This window comes from Acanthaster planci, unplaced genomic scaffold, assembly GCF_054643075.1.
Source record: "Acanthaster planci isolate LZ-2023a unplaced genomic scaffold, COTS_SCS Contig33, whole genome shotgun sequence".
Classification (NCBI taxonomy): Eukaryota; Metazoa; Echinodermata; class Asteroidea; order Valvatida; family Acanthasteridae; genus Acanthaster; species Acanthaster planci.
Genome location: NW_028257657.1, coordinates 96,155 through 112,158, shown reverse-complemented (window position 1 = coordinate 112,158; position 16,004 = coordinate 96,155). Strand labels below are relative to the sequence as shown.

General features: G+C 38.0%; 1 protein-coding gene and 1 long non-coding RNA gene across 2 annotated transcripts; both read left to right on the top strand.

Moving 5' to 3' along the window:
* Window positions 1-16: 16 nt before the first annotated feature.
* Window positions 17-7,953, top strand: LOC147795423 (uncharacterized). The gene is made up of 2 exons (XR_015423911.1): window positions 17-1,062; window positions 1,644-7,953. It is a non-coding gene; the product is annotated as an uncharacterized LOC147795423 (long non-coding RNA).
* A 4,635-nt stretch (window positions 7,954-12,588) lies between these two features.
* LOC147795422 (extracellular tyrosine-protein kinase PKDCC-like) lies at window positions 12,589-14,914 on the top strand. Its single transcript, XM_087131930.1, has 3 exons — window positions 12,589-12,657; window positions 13,156-13,369; window positions 14,377-14,914. The coding sequence occupies exons 1-3, from the start codon at window positions 12,589-12,591 to the stop codon at window positions 14,613-14,615; spliced, it is 522 nt and encodes a 173-aa protein (XP_086988056.1). The 3' UTR covers window positions 14,616-14,914.
* The last annotated feature ends 1,090 nt before the right edge of the window (window positions 14,915-16,004 follow it).

The window sequence follows — 16,004 nt, the reverse complement described above, 5'->3', positions numbered from 1 at the left end:
CATAGCATGTAAAATAAATACATGTACATGTACCTGTTGTTCATGGTAGGTTTCTCATCATTAGTCACTTGATGCATGTATAAGTACCCTAGTAAGAAATTTTGTTGGACTCTGCCCAAACTAGAATTTCAGTTTAAAAACCTGGTATGCACTTTATCCTTGGTACATGTACTTGTCTCTGAAGGAAGTGTTTTCTCTGCAGGTACATGCACTGCTAGGTGCTATACTCCATACATTTCACCAAGGCTAAGACGTGGTTTGTGATTTAATCAAATTACTTGATTTAAATTCTTGAATTCAAATCCATTTTTAAAAAATTTTGTAACAATATAAATAAATAAAAGAAAACTATTACATGTGCAGCTAATTTGCTTGCTTAATTGAGCCAACTTGTCTCCAGTTTTATAAAACTACAAAAACTCATTCGAATAAAAAAGTCAGATTTTTAATTTTTTTCTTAAATAAAAAAAATCAACAATTCAGTTCTTGGCGCACTGTGGTACAATTTCAGGCAGTATGGACCCTCTTTTTCCTTCTCCCTCCCTCTGTTTTCTTCTTTTTTAATATTCATTTATTTGGGGAGGGGTTGACAAGGGGACATGCCCCCTGGATTTGCTCCTGGTGCACATCAAAAGTTTGCACTTACTCTCATTTGAACAAGCTTTTAAAGTGGGGTGAAGAACAAAAACCAGAATGAAAGAGATAACAAGGAAATATGACAGATTCCAAGTTTGATTTAACTCAGTTGGTAATTAGACCCAACAACTGCAGTGACTGTTTTTAAGTTGCATTTCACAGAAGTAGCCAAGTACTTTACTTAATTTTCATTCACTAGGTTCGAAGCAGATAGCGCATTTCCTCAAGAAGTTTCCACATGTGCTAAGTGACTTCAGAGGAACTTGGAAAGAGAAGAAACTTCTTGTGAAAACGAAAGTATTCAATGAGAGATCAAAAGCACGGAGAATGGCTGCAGAAAAGAGAGATGCAGAAAGGATTGCCATTGTCTAAGACTTGAAGTTGTGCTGAGTTGATAAGTTTGCTCTTAAACCACCCAAGTTACATGTAAATCACATGCTTAAAATCACATGATTTATATCAAATGATCTCGTGGCAAATCACTTTTTAAATCGATATTTTGCATTCTTTTAAAAAGGCTGAAAAATCATTTTGTTTTTCAATTTCTACCAGTTACTGATTCACAGAGTTACCTAGGTTTTGCAATTATATGTCAATCTGATTTAAATGATAAATCATAGACGGCTCCAAAACCTGAAACTGAGTTTACCCTATTGTACATGCTGTGCTCTTTAGAAATCCAGGACATTTCTTTTTAAAAAGAAGTGGTGTGTCCCACAAAATCAAGTCAAAAATACACATTTTCAACATAGTCCAATGTGGCTGCCAATTTTCCTGTCAAACTTAAGAAATAGTATATTTACCCAAACTTAATGCAGATATAATTGGTGACTCCATCTCAGATTTGCTAATTCTCAGTCTATCATTAGCACAGACTTATTGTCTTGCTCTATGTGGAAATCAGGCTTGACAAAATCTTGGGAAAAAAATCCAACATGACTGCCATATTTCTTTCAAAAAGTATTTACAGAAGTAGCCAAGTACTTTACTTAATTTTCATTCACTAGGTTCGAAGCAGATAGCGCATTTCCTCAAGAAGTTTCCACATGTGCTAAGTGACTTCAGAGGAACTTGGAAAGAGAAGAAACTTCTTGTGAAAACGAAAGTATTCAATGAGAGATCAAAAGCACGGAGAATGGCTGCAGAAAAGAGAGATGCAGAAAGGATTGCCATTGTCTAAGACTTGAAGTTGTGCTGAGTTGATAAGTTTGCTCTTAAACCACCCAAGTTACATGTAAATCACATGCTTAAAATCACATGATTTATATCAAATGATCTCGTGGCAAATCACTTTTTAAATCGATATTTTGCATTCTTTTAAAAAGGCTGAAAAATCATTTTGTTTTTCAATTTCTACCAGTTACTGATTCACAGAGTTACCTAGGTTTTGCAATTATATGTCAATCTGATTTAAATGATAAATCATAGACGGCTCCAAAACCTGAAACTGAGTTTACCCTATTGTACATGCTGTGCTCTTTAGAAATCCAGGACATTTCTTTTTAAAAAGAAGTGGTGTGTCCCACAAAATCAAGTCAAAAATACACATTTTCAACATAGTCCAATGTGGCTGCCAATTTTCCTGTCAAACTTAAGAAATAGTATATTTACCCAAACTTAATGCAGATATAATTGGTGACTCCATCTCAGATTTGCTAATTCTCAGTCTATCATTAGCACAGACTTATTGTCTTGCTCTATGTGGAAATCAGGCTTGACAAAATCTTGGGAAAAAAATCCAACATGACTGCCATATTCTTTCAAAAAGTATTTACAAATCTTTTTTCTACAATTAGTGATGATTTCGTGATTTAGTAGAAATTAAGCCAAGCGAAAGAAGAGCCTGCTGGAGGCAGTATTTTGTGTGCAGCACTGATTTTAAATATTTGTATAATTTTTCTCACAAAACTCCTGCAAACAGTGTACTTTACCATTGGTTAATCTACAAGTAGTAACAATAAGCCACTTGCGAGTTAAATTTGAATAAAATTTGGTACACACAGTTCTTTAAATTCACGTGAACATAACTCACGAGGTATAGCAGCAGTGGTTTTAGTATGGAGAATTCCAATTGTTATGTTCATGTGAATTTAAAGAACTCAGTGTACCAGATTTTATTCAAGTTTAACTTGCAAAAGGCTTATTTACCACATAAATCTCACGTGCGATAGCCATGTGTACAGAGTTCAGCATCTGAGCTTATATACAGTGTACATGTACATTGCCCCCGAATTGCCTCCATATTCCCCAACAATGGCATTATAACATCATGACTACAGTCATTTCTTCCATGGTAATATCAGGACCATGACTTGAAATAAAGACTTTATTTTGGTTCTGCTCTCTGCTCTGGCTTGCTCGTTGCTGAGGTAGCAAAGCATGAGTAAATTGTGTGTACACAGAATAAGACCACGTTAACTGTGAATGTTTGGATATAAAAAAAGAGAGTCAGATACTGAAAATACTGTTTAACAGTTGGTGGTCATCTATTTTTTCAGTGTTGTTGTCATTTGGACTGTACGTGCTACTAAAAAAACTTCGGACTGAACAGAATTTTCATTGATCAGTGTTGCCCGCAGTGAATTTGGTACAAGTCAGAAGTGCAACAAATCGTTTGTTTAAGCCAAAATTTCAGGCTTTAATTCATAGGAACAGAGAGGTCATGATGGGAGGATCTAGGAACAGCATGGGAATACATGCCTCATTTGGGAGTTTTTATAAAGTATAAACGAAGTGTTCATCCTGTAGCAGGGATGTAGGCTGGGGGTGTGGATGCAACCCACCCCCACCAGCAGAAGGGAGTTCTGCTTGAGGCTTTTATATTTTTAATTGTAAACCAAACAGCATTATACGTACATTGTATTACAGTGAAAGTGCATGGGGTTTTGATACACGATGACCAAAAGGAAAAATAGGAAATACATCTATCTGGGGCAATCTGCTTTTCATGTGCGGACTTGCCTTGGCCTTGTTTAAATGCTGGAAGTTGGAGTTCTGTTATCTTGAAAATTCTGCCCCCCATCCCAAACCCGTGTAGGGGAGTTCACATGCACGCACAGGGTGGTCATCCTTGTGAGGAATTTGATAGACACAGGGTGGTCATTCTAAGAGGGGCAGTTTTGTTAACGAACACGGTGGTCATTCTAAGGGGGGGATTTTGTAAACAAACGGGGGTCATTTTTAAAGAGGGAATAAGGAATTCTGTATACAAACAGTGTGGTCATCTAAAGGTGGAATTTTCATACACAAAAAAGGTGGACATCCTAAGGGAGAGTTTCTAAATACAAACAGGGTGGTCATATTCCAATAGGAAATTTTGTATACAAACACGATGGTCATCCTAAGGGGGAATTTTCATACACAAAAAAGTGGTCATCCTAAGGGAGAGTTTCTAAATACAAACAGAGTGGTCTTATTCCAATGGGGAATTTTGTATACAAACACGATGGTCATTCTAAGGGGGAATTTTCAAACACAAAAAAGTGGTCATCCTAAGGGAGAGTTTCTAAATACAAACAGGGTGGTCATATTCCAATAGGGAATTTTGTATACAAACAGGGTGGTCATACTAAGGGGGAATTTTTATACACAAAAAACTTGAGTGGTCATCCTAAGGGAGAGTTTCTAAATACAAACAGGGTGGTCATATTCCAATAGGGAATTCTGTATACAAACAGGGTGGTCATACTAAGGGGAAATTTTTATACAGAAACAAGGCGGTCATCCTAAGAAAGAGTTTCTAAATACAAACAGGAAGGTCATATTCCAATAGGGAATTTGTTGTATACAAATAGGGTGGTCATCCTTAAGGGGAATTTTCGTACATACACAAGTTGTCATCCTAAGGGAGAGTTTCTAAATACAAACAGGGTGGTCATATTCCAATAGGGAATTCTGTACACAAGTGGTGGTCATTCTGAGGGGGAATTTTTATACAGAAACAAGGCGGTCATCCTAAGAAAGAGTTTCTAAATACAAACAGGATGGTCATATTCCAATAGGGAATTTGTTGCATACAAACAGGGTGGTCATCCTTAGGGGGAATTTTATATACAAACAGTGGTAGTCATTTTAAAGGTCAATTTTTTGGAATACAAACAGGGTGGTCACCCTAAGAGGGAATTTTTATACAGAAACAAGGTGGTCATCCTAAGGGGGAATGTTTGTATACAAACAGTGGTGTTGGTGGGGGGGGGGTCATATTCAAAGGGGAAATTTTTGTATCCAAACATGATGGTCACCCTAAGCGGGAATTTTTATACAGAAAAAAGGTGGTCATCATAAGGGAGAGTTTATAAATACCAACGAGGTAGTCATATTTCAATGGGAAATCTCAGATACAAACAGGGTGGTCATCTAAAGGGGGAATTTTCATACACAAAAAGGTGGTCATCCTAAGGGAGAGTTTCTAAATACAAACAGGGTGGTCATATTCCAATAGGGAATTTTGTATACAAACACGATGGTCATCCTAAGGGGGAATTTTCATACACAAAAAAGTGGTCATCCTAAGGGAAAGTTTCTAAATACAAACAGGGTGGTCATATTCCAATAGGGAATTTTGTATACAAACAGGGTGGTCATACTAAGGGGGAATTTTTATACACAAAAAACTTGAGTGGTCATCCTAAGGGAGAGTTTCTAAATACAAACAGGGTGGTCATATTCCAATAGGGAATTTTGTATACAAACAGGGTGGTCATTCTAAGGGGGAATTTTCATACACAAAAAAGTGGTCATCCTAAGGGAGAGTTTCTAAATACAAACAGGGTGGTCATATTCCAATAGGGAATTCTGTATACAAACAGGGTGGTCATACTAAGGGGGAATTTTTATACACAAAAAACTTGAGTGGTCATCCTAAGGGAGAGTTTCTAAATACAAACAGGGTGGTCATATTCCAATAGGGAATTTTGTATACAAACAGGGTGGTCATTCTAAGGGGGAATTTTCATACACAAAAAAGTGGTCATCCTAAGGGAGAGTTTCTAAATACAAACAGGGTGGTCATATTCCAATAGGGAATTCTGTATACAAACAGGGTGGTCATACTAAGGGGAAATTTTTATACAGAAACAAGGCGGTCATCCTAAGAAAGAGTTTCTAAATACAAACAGGAAGGTCATATTCCAATAGGGAATTTGTTGTATACAAATAGGGTGGTCATCCTTAGGGGGAATTTTCGTACATACACAAGTTGTCATCCTAAGGGAGAGTTTCTAAATACAAACAGGGTGGTCATATTCCAATAGGGAATTCTGTACACAAGTGGTGGTCATTCTGAGGGGGAATTTTTATACAGAAACAAGGCGGTCATCCTAAGAAAGAGTTTCTAAATACAAACAGGATGGTCATATTCCAATAGGGAATTTGTTGCATACAAACAGGATGGTCATCCTTAGGGGGAATTTTATATACAAACAGTGGTAGTCATTTTAAAGGTCAATTTTTTGGAATATAAACAGGGTGGTCACCCTAAGAGGGAATTTTTATACAGAAACAAGGTGGTCATCCTAAGGGGGAATGTTTGTATACAAACAGTGGTGTTGGTGGGGGGGGGTCATATTCAAAGGGGAAATTTTTGTATCCAAACATGATGGTCACCCTAAGCGGGAATTTTTATACAGAAAAAAGGTGGTCATCATAAGGGAGAGTTTCTAAATACCAACGAGGTAGTCATATTTCAATGGGAAATCTCGTATACAAACAGGGTGGTCATCTAAAGGGGGAATTTTCATACACAAAATGGTGGTCATCCTAAGGGAGAGTTTCTAAATACAAACAGGGTGGTCATATTCCAATAGGGAATTTTGTATACAAACACGATGGTCATCCTAAGGGGGAATTTTCAAACACAAAAAAGTGGTCATCCTAAGGGAGAGTTTCTAAATACAAACAGGGTGGTCATATTCCAATAGGGAATTTTGTATACAAACAGGGTGGTCATACTAAGGGGGAATTTTTATACACAAAAAACTTGTGTGGTCATCCTAAGGGAGAGTTTCTAAATACAAACAGGGTGGTCATATCCCAATAGGGAATTTTGTATACAAACAGGGTGGTCATTCTAAGGGGGAATTTTCATACACAAAAAACTTGAGTGGTCATCCTAAGGGAGAGTTTCTAAATACAAACAGGGTGGTCATATTCCAATACGGAATTCTGTACACAAACAAGGTGGTCATTCTGAGGGGGAATTTTTATACAGAAACAAGGCGGTCATCCTAAGAAAGAGTTTCTAAATACAAACAGGATGGTCATATTCCAATAGGGAATTTGTTGCATACAAACAGGGTGGTCATCCTTAGGGGGAATTTTATATACAAACAGTGGTAGTCATTTTAAAGGTCAATTTTTTGGAATACAAACAGGGTGGTCACCCTAAGAGGGAATTTTTATACAGAAACAAGGTGGTCATCCTAAGGGGGAATGTTTGTATACAAACAGTGGTGTTGGTGGGGGGTCGTATTCAAAGGGGAAATTTTTGTATCCAAACATGGTGGTCACCGTAAGCGGGAATTTTTATACAGAAAAAAGGTGGTCATCATAAGGGAGAGTTTCTAAATACCAACGAGGTAGTCATATTTCAATGGGAAATCTCGTATACAAACAGGGTGGTCATCTAAAGGGGGAATTTTCATACACAAAAAAGGTGGTCATCCTAAGGGAGAGTTTCTAAATACAAACAGGGTGGTCTTATTCCAATGGGGAATTTGGTATACAAACACGATGGTCATTCCAAGGGGGAATTTTCATACACAAAAAAGGTGGTCATCCTAGGGGAGAGTTTTTAAATACAAACAGGGTGGTCTTATTCCAATGGGGAATCATGTATACAAACAGGCTGGTCATCCTTAGGGGGAATTTTCATACACAAAAAAGGTGGACATCCTAAGGGAGAGTTTCTAAATACAAAGAGGGTGGTCATACTAAGGGGGAGTTTTTATATACAAACAGGGTGGTCATCCGAAGGGGGAAGTTTTAATATGAGCATGCTGGTCATCCTAATGGAGAACTTTGGTATACAAACAGGATGCTCATCCTAAGGGGGAGTTTTACATACAAAAAAGGTGGTCATCCAAAGGGGGAGTTATACTCACAGGGTGGTAATCCTAACGGGGAATTTTTTGTATAAAGAAGTTGGTTATCCAAACGGGGAACATTTATGTGTAAGGTCACAATACTGGTCAACTTTCATGATGCAAAAAATGAACTTCAATTTATCAGATGATGTAACCATTTTCAAGCTATGTTTGCTTGAGATTATAGTTGTACATGTATTTGAGAGATAAATAAAGATAAATAATTCAGTGTAAATGCGAGTCTTTAATTTTTATTCACGTTGAAGAGCAAATTTTAGTTCAAAATGGCGCCCAAAAATGGGACATTGCTTGAACAAAATTTAATGAACTCAACTACTTTATTTATAGCTCACGTATTTTATCACAATGGTCATATTTTTGAGTAAAGCAATGAAGTAATATTTTGGCCCTTTACAAAAAAAAAATAAATAAATCCACGCTCCAAAATGGCAGCTGAACCTGCGTTAACGTTCGTTTCACATCGTGTCCACCAGTACCACACCTACCATGACGAAAAGGGCCAGAATCATCATTTACAAGCCTCACCCTTACCTGTAAAAGCCATTTTTATTCGAAATGAGCTTAATAAACATCGTGTAAAATGTGTGACAGACCATAATTACCCTCGAGGATGAGAAAACATCAACACATCGATCGCTATAATTTTCGTGTCCACTTTGTAACTAACGGAAAATGTCCACATGTTTTAACTGGTGATCAACGCAGTCTGACTAGTGGTCGTACACGTGCAATGGTACCCTGCATGGATGACCTAAAGGTCAATTGTTTTAGGCTCGATTACGTCTTTTCCGGATTCCGAGATAAAGCTACTTTAAGCACCGGGTGATTTTTGGGCTTTGTAGCGGACCGCTTGGATGGTTTCGTGTGAATCGTGTCCATGTTTAACGAACGGAAGAAAAAAAATAGTAAACATCTGAAGTCCCTCTTGAAATTGCAAAACGACAAATAATTTACACTTTTTAAGCTAAAGTCCATCACAAAAATGAACAAACTTAAAGAATAGCCTTGCCAAGTTTACGAAATCATCAGTGTTTCACGTTGGTTACACACCGGCACTTTCGACTTCGCCCCATTCGTATTAAAATTCGCCCCATTTGTCATCCAATAGTATGAAGGCGAGTTCGCAGTGAATTAAAATTAAATGGAGCGAAGTTGATGTAACACGTAGGCAAGTGATGTTTACACAGATAGGGGAACTTGCCTTTGTGGAACCCCTGGGGTCTTGTTAGAGTTTTTTTTATGTTTCTACAAATCAAGCCACTGCCGACTATCCATTAAAATCTTCCCTTTTACAATGCCATCTGACCTCTTTTCACAAAAAAATACAGAAAATAAAATCTATTTAAGCTGATACAAACCTTTTGGCTGCTCTTTTTCCGGATATTGGCTGCTCTTTTCCTGATTGTTGGAGGGAAAGCTCTCGCGCGCAGCAACTTTCTCCGTTCGTTACAAAGAGACGCGAAAGCGGCGCTGCCGGTTATGTTCTATTTAAATTTTATTTTTCTTCTATCTTATTTCAGAAGCCAGAAAGGAGAAAAAGATTCAATGGTTGGATCAGATGATGCAAACCTTCCTGAAAACGCCAGCTCACTGCAGGGGATATAGTTGTAGTCGCATTTGAGGGTGCATGGTATCCAGGTGCCATCAAGCGCATCATTAGTGATGAACTGGCAGTTATATACTGCATGGATCGTCCAAATAAAAATAAGCAAAGTTTTGTTTGGGAAAAAGATCTGACCGTTAACAGGAAATTCATTCTGTGTGTTGTTAATCCAAGTTCACTTATTCTAGATCCATCTTTGCGTTACTTTCACTTGGACAGCAAAGAAGTACATGTAGGTAAAATTAATGCACTATACAGTGTCTATACTAATAAGTATTTTTAAACGTTTATTGCCAAAAGTAGTTTTGTCTAAGTATGTCATCAGAGGTTTGTCTAAGGTCTGTAGTCAAAAGTTCATCAGTTTTTCAGCAAAGATAAGTCACCCAGGTGGCACGAACTGAATAAATTCAATGAAATTCATTTAATGAGATGTGCCATGTTCTTCAGATGGGATCGTCAGTGTATAGCCTCCACAATGAAATACAGTTTTTAAGAAACAAGATTAGAATGAAAAATAAAATAGTCATTGACTCAATTTACTTGTTCCTCAGAATTGTTTAATGTTGTAAATGGTGCACATTTAAATATACATACATGTACTTAAGTTAACAATGTCAAAAGATTTCAACTTCTGTGAAGCTCACGTGCAACCTTCTTGCATGCATATAGGGCATCTAAAAATAGGATGAAGTGGCTTATCAGATATGTAGATCACAGAGATGCTCCCAAGAAATGAAAAAGCATGTGCATGTATTAACACCTGCACATAGTAACATAGGCAATTTTCTGAAGGTGAGGCAACTACCTTGAGGGCTCCAGTAAAGCGAGTCATAATAAACTGGTCACATGAAATGTTAGCTTTGATTCAAAATTTTTGGTGTCCGTGTCATTTTTGTAACTAACGTTAAACTACAGGACAAAGATCTTTGAAATTGAGGGTATCTGTTCTTTGGTTGTCAATGATAATGTCCTCTTTGAAGTACTTGCAAGCTTCACAACCAGCTGTTTTCCTCAAGTCATCAAACTGCAAATCATTTAAAATTGTGTGTGAAAAAGTACACTTGTTAACGTTAGTTACGGTGTCCACCTTATTAAGATATCGTAAAATTAGTAACAACATTTTTTTTAAAGATGACTTTCAGAAAGGAGGAAAAGCTTAACCACAACAATACAACTCCACATTGTTTTTCTTTGACTTTTATTATTGCATGGTTGACTGCAAAGTGGACACCGTAACCAACGTTAACTTATGAGGCCCCCCTCTACAGAAAGCACTGCATGGAAGAAATCTTCTTGGGCCGATTATCTTCCCATTGCTATTTTCTGATAGAGGGTGGTCCATTCTCATAATTTAAAAGTAAATTAAACACCTTTCACTAGATTGAATTTTTACCTATGTGTCCCATTTTTGTTAGCCAGTATTGTGTCCTTACACTTATACACAAACAAGGTGGTTATCCTAAGAGGGAATTTTTTCTTACAGTTCCGTCTGTGATTTTTATACTGGTAATTAACAGGGAGGTCATGCAACAAGAAGAAAGTGATGCGGGACAGTGAACACTTTAAGTACATGTACAGGTAACCTGGGCAATGTAAAAACAACACTAACCGCACACCGGAAAAAAGAATTCGGGTTTGTCAAGTTATTTTAATGGAGCCATGCAATATGATTAGTATTTGAAAATAACCATCCATACAAGTTGTGTAAAATATAAATGAATGCTGAGAACAATCTGTTTTTTCCTCATTAATTTAATTAAAACTGATAAAAAACTGCAGAAAGTATGCTTACACGTGAATATTTTGCATGAAGATTTTCCGGTGAAAGTCTCCAATTGAAGATAACAAGCCAAGCAATTACATAATGAAAAAGATTAATTTTTTTCCTGTGACTTGATTTATTTCAATGTATGTTTAGTTACTCCCATGTTACTTGAAACACTTTTGTTGTTTTTGTTGGTCGTTATACCTATAGACAACTGATATTTCGTTTAATTTTAGGACTACATCTTAGGACTACTGGGAAGAGCAGGAGAATATTGTGAATGGGGCCATCGTGGTCAAATATCAGAACTGAACAAAGAGAAGTACATGTGGATCTGTAGTTGTTTTTGAAAGAGTTCATTGAAAACTGTCCTACTCCCAAGTGGGGTCCTTATAAGATGGTAAACTTTGATTTTCTGCCTTGTTGAAAATGTGTGAAATTGATGAAAGTGCTGAGATTCTGATTCATCAATCCCAATTCTATCCATCGAAAAGTAGATGAATAGTAACCATATAAAAGTTTGCAAAACTTGATGACTCTGCGCAAAATGTTAATGTCCTAAAGACAATATCATGGCCTGATGGCACACCGGCCTATAGCCAAGCATTAAAAAAGCATGCGGCCGTGTCGGCACAAGTGGACCAATGACTAATTACTGAGCGTCACATATCTGGTACTACGATTTCATGGAAACTGTAGACCGGATATAATATTGCGGCCGAGGAATCAGTTGTGAGCACGGGTGTGGTAACACAGCATGCTTTTTGTGAATGGTCCACTAGAGGCTGACGCACTATGACATCGTCTTCTGGACATTAAGATAGAGTTGTAATCGTTATTTGAAGAAGATGGTGGAATCGCAATGTTTATACGGACTTTGTATGAAGGGAAAATTTATCTTTTTCATCCCAAATGTGAGAAAACCTTACCATGATAACCTTATTATCATTGATGATGTCCAAATGTTAAAAAAGGTGATTTGTAGGGTCCAAGTTACTCCGGCCATGGAGGTAGGAAATCATAGGACTTGCCTATTTTCCATGCTGACTTAGACGTTTTAGGAAAGAGGCCTAGGCCTGCGACAAGTGGGCCTATACGACTCCCATGACATGTTGTCACCTGGTTGTTGATTTTCTCTGATTGTAAAAATTATGAATAACCTGTATGCCAAATGTGCCCTAAATGAAATCAATCAATTAATGTTAGCATAGTTAGGGCCTAACAAGTCCGACAAGTAGCAATGAATACTGGCTAAGCAGCCATGGCAGCTGACCGTGCTGACGGACATCCAACTCTAACTTGTCCAAGTCCAACATCGTGAAGATTGCTCAGTACTATGGTCGGCCTAGCTCTGGCCTAGGCATGCTAGGGCCTGACGTTATTGTTATTTGTGACTTGAGGGAAACTTGGAGCACAGAAAAGAATGTCATTGTTTTTCATGCCGGCCAATATTGGCTACTCATCACCTGACAATTAGTGACATGCCTGATTCCCAGAGAGGATCCAAACCTCCAGCCGAGACTGCCGGCAGAAGCACGTTAACGTTCAATGTAACCCTCATTGTAATATAATATAATGCGTACTCGTAGTAGCGCCCTCAATAGATCAGTTGAGAATAGTTTTCTTAGAGGTCTTCCTATAGACCAATGAACCGTTTGGGAAGCGGTGAAACCGACTGAAAAAAGTAGATTTTGACTGATGCGCTAAGATGTCTTCAATTTTTGTTTAAATAGACTTCACAGTTTATAACAGAAATAGGGAGAAAAAATTTCAGAATTGATCAGTGCAATTCTTTGAAATAGCTGCTAAAGCGGTGGTAGACCTATGGTAGTAATTTCATGTGGTCTTCCTATCCGCGGAAAAACCGTTATATATATATATATATATATATATATATATATATATATATATATATATATATATATATATATATATATATATATATATATATATATATATATATTTGTGTCAGAAATCCGTCCCTGCACTTTACGATAGGATATTGAGTATACAAGTATTAAATATTTTTTTTATTTTCATTCTCACAGATGAGCATCGAGGTGGCCGATCTTCTTCATTACCTGGAGCATTCGCCTTTGGGCTCCCTGGCCGTGTGGGATTTTAAGACCCGCCAGTTTACGCTTGTGCATGGCAGACTCAAGCTTATCGATCTGGATGACGTGTCGGCCCAAGAACTATCATGCCAGAGGCATGCTGATTGCAACGTAAGGGTCGACACCCAATCGGGAAGAAGTAACATAGGTGAGTTGTGGAGCACCGCTCAATATTTTGACCCGACATTCCTCATTGAAGTTGACAGCCGTCGAGCTTTAAATATCTGATTCCTTAACTAGCCCTAACCCCGTTAAATTCATGTTTCAACCTACCTCTAAGTGCACCCACTTTTCGATTCTTATACCTTTAAACCGAGTAACCACATCCGTTAAATTCTCACTTATCCAACCTAATTCTTTACCTAACCTTACCCCACAACTCTCGATTTCTTAACCCGACTTCAACCATACCAAATTCTCTATAGCCCGAACACCATCTACTAACCGAATCTACTCGTTACTCAGTTAGATGCTAGAAAACTACAGATACGTTTGTCAGGACACAAATGCACTGTATCGGCTTTCAGATAAACAGACTTTGCTCATGTTAGAGATGAGTATTATATAAACATTTCATCAAAGGAACAAGCTGTATTCTACATTCGAACAAAATATGTACAAAATTCAACGGCTGCTAGCCGAAACAGCCAATAATCCTCACACTAACTCTGTGCATTAACTCTCCCTTTCTCTGAAACCCTTACAAAATCCTGATCTCTGAAAATTTTGATTCAATTTGCTCTCTCTAAAACTACCAGAAAAATTGAATGCTCGTTTCTTACCCTAACCCAGATCATTAATTCAAAGGTTAAGCATAACCCAAACCCCACCCCACAGGCGGCACACAGTCTTTCGCCTTACCTTGCTCAAGGCTCCATTTTAAACATTGCACTGTGATAACATCGGAGAAAATGTCGTTGGGGTGGATCCGCGAGGCTCTTTTAGAGAAAACGTTAACATTTTACGTTTGAATAGTGCGTGATCAAAGAAAATTCATAATAATTAACTCTTTAAAAATTAGAGTCACGATGTCTGTCAGGGTGGATCATTCTGATAAGTTTGGTTACACAAACGTACATTTAAAAATCTCAAACGTAATTTGATCTTTAAAAGATACCGATAGAGTTACCTACTATGTGAATGTCTTCTCCACAGTTAACAGCGACACCGGTCTGGTGCCGTGCGTCAACTCCACGTGTTACGGACTAAACGCCAAGTTCAACGTAATCAGCGCTGCCAGAGGCCTGTTGGAATCCCTGTTGGACAACGCACCGCCTTTTGTCCAGCACGAGGTTGAAGACATCGTAGGTTTATCCAGCCAGGGAAAGATCCTGGCGAACGAGCTCAGGGAACGCCTGCAGCAGTTGATGTTTTTCACATTCAAACACAATTAGGAGAAACACGAAGAGGATTCAGTTGAAGACGGACACGAGAGCGGCGATTAGGCAGTTAAGAATTCGTGCGTGCCGCGGCCAGGGTCGATCAAACCACGATTGACAAGAAAGACTACATGACCTTCTGGCCGGTGCACATACTTCATGAGAATATATTGTGTATCAGTTTAAGCATGGTGCCATAAAAAGTGGTTTAAGTTATGCCAGCACTGAAATGTAGTTTGTATTCGATCACAGAACTAAGAAGATTCGACTGAAATTAAATTTGGCATTCTGTCAGAAAGTCGATTATGAACTCACGTGTGACTCAAAAGAAACGCATTTATTATGCATGCTAGTAATAAGAAACCTCCAAAAGCGGCCTACTTGTGCTCAAGTTCAGTCTTTTTAATCAACCTTCAGTGCCAACGTAGACCTTAACGGTGGGTCCATCTGTAAGCAAGTTTGTAGTGTGCAACAGCTCACCAGGCCTACGTCCACATGGCCCACATTGGCCACAATGTCCGCAAAACGTTTGTGACCCCAGCATGTCCGGCCTGAGTTTATATATATCCGAGGCCTCACATTCGCCGGCCCGTTTACGTTCACGGGCCATCATGCCTTGCCACTGAGTAGGACCAAAGTATCCGGCCCAATTTGTCTGTAAGTTCATTATGCCTGGTCCATTTCGTCATTTGGCCCAATGGATATTTCAGTTTCCTCCGATCTCACCCTTAGCCCTTCGAGAGAATGGGCTCAAAAGGCTATGTCCGAGGGCCCACTGGGTTAATCCCATACGTCCAAGGGCCATTGTGTTTGTCCACAATATCCAACGGCTCACTGTGTTCAGTTCATTTCGTTATGACCAAAGGCCCTTAGTTAAATTAGCACGCCTATTTTGTCGGCAAGGTGCAGGCTCATGATTCTGCCAGTTTTGGACAAGCTGTGTGTGTCCTATACACGTACATCTTCAGCAAAAGTTGTGGATTAGGCAATATCCTTATTATTACTATTACTATTAATTAGTTTTATTTCAACAGGGTAGCCTTCTCAGTTTAACACTGCTATTCTTAAGGGCCCTGATTACAAGTACAATTAAATTAAAGTAAAAAACACATACAGTACACTAAAGATTAAAAATATACAGACAACTTAAATAAAAATATATAAACCATCAATGTAGCCTTAAAACAAACCAACAAAAAAGACTCAAAAAAACCTAAATGTGTATATAAAAGGAAATTAGATCATAAAATGGAATCGAGGTGATAAAAATCCATAGTTCTAGCAACACAAAACGGTATGAGTATTATCCCAAACACCACTGAACATAGCACACAGAAAATATAATACATTACAAAAAAATGTTGTAAAAGAAATGCATTATATGAAGTGAAAAGAAAATGTAAA

Bases quoted from the DNA above. Each gene is read 5' to 3' on its own strand.
- LOC147795422 (XM_087131930.1), top strand. From the start codon at position 12,589: ATGCCTGATTCCCAGAGAGGATCCAAACCTCCAGCCGAGACTGCCGGC. The intron at 12,658-13,155 runs GTAACCCTCATT...TCATTCTCACAG, and splicing joins GAAGCACGTTAACGTTCAAT to ATGAGCATCGAGGTGGCCGA. The intron at 13,370-14,376 runs GTGAGTTGTGGA...TCTTCTCCACAG, and splicing joins ATCGGGAAGAAGTAACATAG to TTAACAGCGACACCGGTCTG.